General features: G+C 36.9%; 1 protein-coding gene across 1 annotated transcript in view; it reads right to left on the reverse strand.

Annotated features, from left to right (window-relative positions):
• Positions 1-9124, reverse strand: part of HECTD1 (HECT domain containing E3 ubiquitin protein ligase 1) — a 52371-nt gene that overhangs the window by 28731 nt on the left and 14516 nt on the right. Inside the window, exons 9-14 of the mRNA XM_011941861.1 lie at positions 8649-8788; positions 8044-8367; positions 6375-6541; positions 6104-6280; positions 1193-2029; positions 289-510 (exon numbers count right to left, since the gene is read on the reverse strand). Of these exons, the coding sequence (XP_011797251.1) occupies positions 289-510; positions 1193-2029; positions 6104-6280; positions 6375-6541; positions 8044-8367; positions 8649-8788 (1867 nt within the window). The remainder of the gene's footprint in view (positions 1-288; positions 511-1192; positions 2030-6103; positions 6281-6374; positions 6542-8043; positions 8368-8648; positions 8789-9124) is intronic.

A 9124-nucleotide genomic window follows, 5' to 3' on the forward strand; every position in this document is an offset into this window, starting at 1 on the left:
CAGGCAACCACCACCACGCCCAGCTATTTTTTTTTTTGTATTTTTAGTGGAGACAGGGTTTCACCATGTTGGCCAGGCTTCAAACTCCTGACCTCAAGTCATCCACCTGCCTCGACCTCCCAAAGTGCTGGGATTACAGGCGTGAGCTACTGCACCTGGCCCAAAGATTCCATATTTATAAGAAGAGAGAATAATTCTCTTTAAACAAAAGTTTAAAATATCAGGAGAAAACAATAAAAGTATCATTATTTAAGTATCTAAATACTTCAATTTTAAATTATAACTTACCATATAAGGAATATTCTGCTTCCTGACCTGTGTCACTCTCACTGGAAGTTGATGTGAGGCTGGTGGTTAAAGTATTACTTAATGATTGACCAACTGATAAAACTGTTGTTGCTGTAGCTACATTGCTGCTGCTAGTAACACTGGACGTTGACATAGTCACTGTTGATGTAGTACCAGGTGTGGTCAAATTAGGGAAACTCTGAGCACCCATAAGAGGAGAAGCTAAAGACAAAAATGAAGCAAATCAGTACAAATAGGTGAGATTGTAGAAACCTTAGAAAAACCAAGTTTTATATTTTTTAAAGAGTGAGGTCATAAAACACTAATAATAAAATGGTTACTGAAAAGCAACAACTTTGGGAACCCAACTGAAATCCAACTAAAAATTCTTTTTATAGCACTATTATATTTTTAAATATTATGCCTAACTTTTTTAAAGAAATGAAACAAGCAATGAAATAATTCCCAATGTATTTTCCAAGGGAATTATTTTGACCTGTTAGCAGCTTAAATTGGAATTTAACTTTCAGAAGCTAAGATCAATGTAGAGTCTAAATAAAAGCTATACTTACATGATGCTTTGGTTTCACTGCACTATGATAACATTTAATAGTCATCTATTTCCTCATGCAACTTGGCTTAATGATGTATCATAAAGGAGTACAAATCAGAAGTATTGTTTTATCCTTCTAGAATAAGAGGTTCTTTATCACACCTAATCTGAATTCTGAAAATATGATGATTCCAGAGAACTTAACTTCATATTCCTGAAGTGCTAAATTTGATGTAGCTTTATCTAATATGGTTAATGACCTAGTTAAAAACTGCAGCCAGAACAAGAGACCCTACTTTGCATCCCTCCAAGTGGAAAAAGCATTGGTTCCAGAAGGAAAAGCTCACTTACTTGCTGTGCTCATCACATTCCTCCCCAAAGTATTAGTGTTGTTATCACTGCTGCTTCGGCTTAGATTCATGTTGTTCGTGGCATTAGTCCGTGCTATGTTTGCCACTCTCCTTACAAAACTCTCCAAGCTAGATGTTTCTCTTGAGGACAGGTTAGGTACACTTGCACTAGAGCTCATAGGGGCCCCAGCAGCCAACAAAGAACTCACTGACAGTCTGTTACTTGCTGAAGAGCTAAGAGGTCGTTGTGAAGCTGCTTCTTTATTAGTTAATTCAGATACTGAACTAACATCAGGAGAACTAACACTGACAATTCCCATGGATATTGCACTAGACTCCCCAGGAGTACGAACAGAACTATCGGGGCCTAACTTCCTTTCAGCATTTTCACTTCCCGTCTCCGCTGTTAAGGTGCTGGTGCTTGCACTGGAAGACGACCCTACTTCTGTTTGAGGGACGTTTTCAGCAGATGAAAGAACAACAATTGGTTCATGGACATCAGCTCCTGAAACTATACTGTGTTCCATTACAATTTCTGATCTCCGTTCCGTTTTGGTCGAACCCAAGCTGATGTCGCTGCTACTGGCCACGCTACACACAGAACTGCTGCTTCCTTTTCTACTTGAGGAGCCTGCAGCAGCAGACGTCTTGTCTGGACAGTTGTTTTTCACCAAGCTGCTCCATGATTGCGTTGTGCCTGAAACAGTGGATGAAACAGGTTTGGGTGATGCCACTGTATCAGGGTCGTACCCTGGTGCAAGCTTGAGGTCAAATTTTCCTTCTGCGCCCATACGGTAAGAGTTTGAGCCACCAGCATCCCAGGTGACATCAATCCAGCCTGGAAAGGGACAGGAGTTTGTGAGACCCAGAAGAAAGCAGATAGGAGCGTGTCAGACAGTAGCTCCACAATATGGGATCAGCTTTTCATCAGTGCTGTCCTTTTCTGAATTTCTAGTCAATCAAGGTCGGCCAACTAAAATATATGTAAATTTTTGGACTCAATTATTTGACTATATGACTAGTTATCTGAAAGTCTATAATATTTAACTCTCATGATAAAAATATTTTAAGGACAAGAAATATGTACTGTATACAAGGTTTCCAGGAAATGTTTAAAATTCTTCCTTTTATTTCCCTTATTTCTGAACTATTCAGTCTATGACATTTAAAAGCAATGTAAAGGTCATGTTTAAATCTACTGGGTTATTTTTCATTTTTAAAATTATTTGATTTTTAGAGATGAGGTCTTGCGTTGCCCATGCTAATCTTGAACTCCTGGGCTTAAATGATCCTCCCACCTCAGCCTCTTGAGTAGCTGGGATTACAGATGTGAGCCACTGCACCTGGCTTGGTTACTTCTTAAATGGAAGAACTGTTCAAGAAATTTTAAAAGATTGATATACATAGTAAAATACTGCCACTTCAGCAAGTAAACATAATCTAGGTAAAAGTTTTTAAATTGCTAAGTATAATTATACATAGTCAAATTTTCTGTCTAGAAAAACGTGCTAGCTTACCATTAATTTCTTACCATTAATTTGAGCTAACCTCTCAAAATATTCATATATTACCACAGAAATTTTAGGTCACTAGCTCAAATAAAATACTAACTAAAGTTAGCATTTCGGTTGTGTTCTCAAAGTTCAGTGGTTCTCTGGTTCTCTTATGTTAAATAATTAAGTTCAATAAATTTGAATAAGCACAGAAAATTCTAAAAAAAAATTTAAAGAGCACACTGAGCTCTTTTATTAGAAACTATCTGCTAAAGCTACTAACATGTACAGAACTAATGAGCATAATGATATTCAATTTATATATTTACTTGTAGTTGAAAAATAATATTCTTTTTTAAAAAAGGTAATGAACCTCCAAAAGCAAAAAAAAAAAAAATTGTCTATTAAAAGAAAATTAATATAAATTTTACAATCTTATTTTAGTGTTATAAGCTAACTATTTCAGGGAAAAACATAAGACACAAAAAACATTTTTTTTAAACTATAACAAGCCTTTATAAAGTTCTTACCCATACATAAAAGGGGCCCAAGCTCACATACACACCCATCCACACACCCAGATGCCACTCACACATACACCAAGTTCATATGTTTATGCTGGCACTCAGAGGGAAATAATATTGAATTACCTGTGGGGATTATCTGCATATGTGTTCTTTGAAAGGAAAAGTGACTGCCCCAAATCTACATAAGTAGCTTAGATGAGATTTTTCAATTGCCTCTATTTTTTTCTGTATGCTGAAATAATCTCTGAAGAACCAACATTTAACTATCTCTTCTGCTACACAGAAATGTGTGAGAAAAGAAGAAGGTTCAAAAACATAGCCCAATCTCAAATAAAAGTAACTTTTGTATTGTATTAATTGGCCCAAAAAACATACTCCCTCAACTCCTTCTACGCCCAAAAGACAGACAAAAAAAATAGAGTCAGTAACGACCAGCCATCATTAGAAATGGTTGGCTTAAGTATTTGAAAGCTAAGAACCCTCTCTGACATAGAGACTTAAAGGCATAACTTGATGGGAACGGCCATGTTGATTAGCCAAAACTAAATTTCTACATTTGTCAGATCAGCAAAAGTAGGCCTTTCTTGAATGCTAAAACCCTGAAATTTCTTTTTTTTTTTTTTTTTTTGAGACGGAGTCTCGCTCTGTCGCCCAGGCTGGAGTGCAGTGGCGCGATCTCGGCTCACTACAAGCTCCGCCTCCCGGGTTTACGCCATTCTCCTGCCTCTGCCTCCCGAGTAGCTGGGACTACAGGCGCCCGCCATCTCGCCCGGCTAGTTTTTTGTATTTTTAGTAGAGACGGGGTTTCACCGTGTTCGCCAGGATGGTCTCGATCTCCTGACCTCGTGATCCACCCGTCTCGGCCTCCCAAAGTGCTGGGATTACAGGCTTGAGCCACCGCGCCCGGCCCTAAAACCCTGAAATTTCTAGGCTACATGATTTCTGTTTTTCCCATCTGTGGCAAATAAAACAAAACAAAAAAAACACTCAAAATATTCAGATTTACATGTGAGCACTCTCTCATAAGGAGGTGCCATACCTTACAGTTCAAACGTATTTTATAGATCAGTAACATTATACTGAAATGTAATTGCAACTTACTATGCAGCAAAAATGAATCAAGAAGAAAAATAACCTACAGTATCTATTTACCTTTGTATAGGCAATTGTTTAAGTTACTCTGCTTTTAACATTTGTACTTCAATAAAATGCTTATGTATGTATAGGAATGTCACAGTGTAAGATGCTGCTAGTCCAGGCACAAAGTATTAAAATTATTTTGTGAAGATTGGTGGTTGTATTAAAACTGTTGTGCTATTGTATCTTGGGGGAAAAAAAAATATTCTACTTTCCCCATGCAATTGCTTCAGTTGACTCCATCCCGAGAAAAAAGAACTGCATTCACATGTCTCTAACTAGCCTCTTTTTCTCAAGTCACATACATCAAGGCCAAAACAATTACAGGAAATAGAACAACAACTTTTTAATAAGTATCATCAAGATGCCCAAAAACAAGAAAATTTGAAATTTCTGAGTTGAATGGTACTACTGATGTCTCAATTATTAATGGTATTTATGAATTTTAGGTCACTGTAAACCTGTATGATTAAAATGATTTGCAATTAGGGCCTGATACTACATAAAAACATCTGGCAGTAAAATAATTCAAGAAATAGAATCTTAAAAGCAATATAATCAAAGGGTTTATTTGAATAAATAAATGTCTTTACCACATAACACATGAAATTAAATGTCAGTCATTCTCCTAAGTACTGTCACATTTATTCTAGCTCTTTAAATATGTGGTGTAAGTTGCCGGTGGTGGTGGCTCACGCCTGTAATCCCAGCACTTTGGGAGGCCAAGGCAGGTGGATCACCTGAGGTCAGGAGATCGAGACCAGTCTGACCAACAGGGAGAAACCCCGTCTCTACTAAAAATACAAAATTAGCCGGACATGGTGGCGCATGCTTGTAATCCTAGCAAGTTGGGAGACTGAGGCAAGAGAATCGCTTGAACCCGGGAGGCAGAAGTTGCAGTGAGCCGATATCACACCATTGCACTCCAGGGAACAAAAGCAAGACTCTGTCTCAAAAAAAAAAAAAAAAAAAAAAACAAATGTGGTGTAAGTTGAGAATATAAACATTTTACTTTTTTTAATGCTAAAAACTGACACAAAATTGATGAAAACAAACCCGCTGATGTTTAGGCAAATTATCTGCTAATGAATCAACCTTATAGTTTGAAGAAAACAATTTGCCACTATAATTGCTTTGAAGTCAACAGGAATAAGTAGATGACTTTGCTAAACTTTGCAGCATCAAAGAAACTCAATTCACATAGATTGCTATGTGAATATTGTTTACAAAACACGATAAACTCCTCCCAAAAAAGCAGGTAGGCTGAGAAACATTTTGAAACAGTAATAATCTACTAACAGATAAAGAGACGATGCGTCTTGTTCCATGCTTTATTAAAAAATAGTTAAGTAAAAATGCTAATCCTTTTTCTTCTACATGATTTATGATACCATAAAAATTATTGTGTGATTCCTGTGACACTAACAAGATAAAGAAAAGCATAAGAAATTAAAATAAAACTCACAGTAAGCTTGAAAATAAACTAGAGGGAAAAAAACCAGAAGTGTGTCCTGAAGATACTCAACTTACATTAGGCTTGATCAGTTCCAAAATATTACCAGTAAGTTTCTAGTCAAAACCCAAGAACTTAAAATTTTCCCTTATTTTCTTTACATTTTTTCCATTTACAATGTGATATCAACAGTTCTTCTAAACAGTGCTCATACATTTATGCAATTTATAAATTATCTTGAAAGACAAAAGAAAAAATTTAACTACCCATTTTCTACACAAATGTGCTGAGCACCTACTCACCATTGTGCAGTTCTCCTGTGACAGTGCCTTCTCCCTGTGGGCTGCCATCCTGATCTCGCCATTTCCAATCCAAGCCTCTGATAACACGAGCTCCTGGAACCATGTATTTCAGAACCTGGGAGCGTACTAGACGTCTCTGCCGTCTAAGATTAGCTTCTGCTTCTTTAGCTGCTTTCCCTGTCAGGTAGAAATTGGAGAAATAAAAACCAAATCACTTTTTACAAAAGTAATTGTTTCAGTAAGTTAGAAAAGTCTCCTATCATCTCTTTACCTAGCTGATCTTCACATACTCCATTTACAGTGCCATAAAGTTCAAATCCAGATAGTGAGAGGTAGTGTGTCTGTCCACTGGCATTTTTCCCCATCTGTTTAATTCTCACATGTCTCCACCCTTGTTTCTCATCCTTTGGTGGATCAAGAGGCCAAGTTGCAGTTGACCTGTTAATATGTTAGAGAAAAAATTATGTAATATTTTAAAACAGATGAAAAAGAAATTCAAGATGGGGAAGATTTTTTATATAACAGAGACCTGTAGAAAAAATACACTAACTTTCATATTCACTCAACAGCTCATTACAAGAATCAAGAAATCAAGGGGAAAAAAGTAGTCAAGAAAACAAGTTAAAAATGAAACGTTTAAATGTACACTATTGATCTGACTCATAACATTAATGATTTATGATTAATATAACTCAAAGATAAAAGACAAAACGATGGGTACAATGGTGTGCCCCTGTTGTCTCAGCTACTTGGGTGGCTGAGGTGAGGGGAATCACTTGAGCCCAGGAGTTAGAAAGCAGCCAACAACTGGCCAGGCGCGGTGGCTCAAGCCTGTAATCCCAGCACTTTGGGAGGCGGAGACGGGCGGATCACGAGGTCAGGAGATCGAGACCATCCTGGCTAACACGGTGAAACCCCGTCTCTACTAAAAAATACAAAAAACTAGCCGGGCGAGGTGGCGGGCGCCTGTAGTCCCAGCCACTCAGGAGGCTGAGGCAGGAGAATGGCGTGAACCCGGGAGGCGGAGCTTGCAGTGAGCCGAGATCCCGCCACTGCACTCCACCCTGGGCGACAGAGCGAGACTCCGTCTCAAAAAAAAAAAAAAAAAAAAAAGAAAGCAGCCAACATAACAAGACCCCATTCTCTTCACACACACACAAAAAAAAAAAGAAAAAAAAAAGTTTACGAAGAGTAGGAGAAATTCTCTTATGATGGAAAAATGGACTTAAAAACATTTTTTGCAAAGTTTTAAATAATGTATTAATATTTTGTCTTTAAAGCATGAAAAAGGGTGAAAACATCACCTATTAATCCTAATGTTCAGAAGCTCCTCTCATACCATATCAAATGCCAAAAGCAATTTAAGTACATAATCTCCTTGATATGTGCCAAAATGTATAAATAAAATTTAGTATAACTAATATTTTAGAAGTTACTGACTTGTCTTTTAAAAACTAATTCAATACATAAAATTTAAGGATAGATAAAAATAAAAACATTTTAAGTCAGCCTTAATTCTACAACCAGCGATAGCCACTGCTAATATTTTGAACATTCCTAAGTATTATGTGATTATATGGAGAGCTGATGGAAAGCTTATTTCACTTGTGTCCATTAGTGTGCTGTGTGTGTATACGTGTGTGTGTGTATGTATATATAGCTATATACCAATTTTAAAAATATTCATAGCTTCTCAGCCTTTTGGCTAAGATCCAGTGTAAAATACTCAGCTCAGCTTTCTACTATTTAATCTAAACCTTTTGACAAAGTTTTAGTAAAGTGTTTCAAACTTTTAATGCCTGAAGTATCAAGTGATTTGTTTTTAGAAGGAAAATTTTGCTTCAATATTTCACAAAGAAGAGAGCTCTAGAGTATAAAATTATAAAAATAAACAAAGCTCTTTAGTGAGTTTTCCAATTTGCAAAGACTCCTCAACTAACCCTGGTTCATTGAGACTGCAGTCATCAACATGGGTATACAAAGAAGTCCAGTTCTGTCCATCTTTGGATACCTGGAAAACCCAGTTTCTCAGTGCAGACCTTCCATAACCACGAGCATGACGAAGTGTATATGCTGATGGTATCACCCAGAGACCCAGATCTATGGCAAACCAGGCATTCTTATCATCATTGCTATGACAATTTAAAGCTGAATTATCACGACTTAGTATGTCTTCTAAGCGGCCATAAGGTAGATTTCTTCCTTCTGATGACGTTACTACTACAAGTCCATAGGCAGCTGGATTTACCCATTCATAAGCAGTTCTATACAAAAATAAAGAAAAATTAGCAAATAACAATGTTAAGATAATTGCATTTGCACAAGGTTTTAAATATAAAAGTATATTAAGTACAATTCTAGAATTAGTAATTTAAACTTTTTTTTCCTCATAAAAAGTAATTTGGATAATCTTAACTTCTACCTACAAGTCAAACTTCCTTAAACCACAGAATATTCAGAGTGTTAACAATTTTATTCTACTTCCTAGAATTCTTTTACCAAGCGAATATGGTCACTCCAGCTTAAAGTAGAATGAGTGACTTACTTTGCATTTGTTCCAATCCAGTAAATGATTCCATTTTCATCAAAATCATGCTGGTGCCGAAATATAAAATTTTGTCCTTCTCTTAATTTTCGAACAAAAACAAATGAAGATCGGTCAAAATCATACCACTGTTTTGCTACCTAAACCAAAGAAAATATGAAAGACAGTCACCTTAATAATGCTGTTTTCAAGAATGTTACCTACTTTTTTCCTATCTCTTTAATGTGAATTGTTTTCTTTTATTATCACAAATGCTCATTTAGGCTGGGCGCAGTGGCTCACACCTACAATACCAGCACTTTGGGAGGCTGAGGCAGGTGGATCATGAGATCAAGAGATGGAGACCATCCTGGCCAAAATGGTGAAACCCCGTCTCTACTAAAAACACAAAAATTAGCCAAGCATGGTGGCGGGCACCTGTAGTCCCAGCTACTCAGGAGGCTGAGGCAGGAGAATCACTTGAACCTGGGAGGCGG

Source organism: Colobus angolensis, unplaced genomic scaffold, assembly GCF_000951035.1.
Source record: "Colobus angolensis palliatus isolate OR3802 unplaced genomic scaffold, Cang.pa_1.0 Scaffold202, whole genome shotgun sequence".
NCBI classification, from domain to species: domain Eukaryota; kingdom Metazoa; phylum Chordata; class Mammalia; order Primates; family Cercopithecidae; genus Colobus; species Colobus angolensis.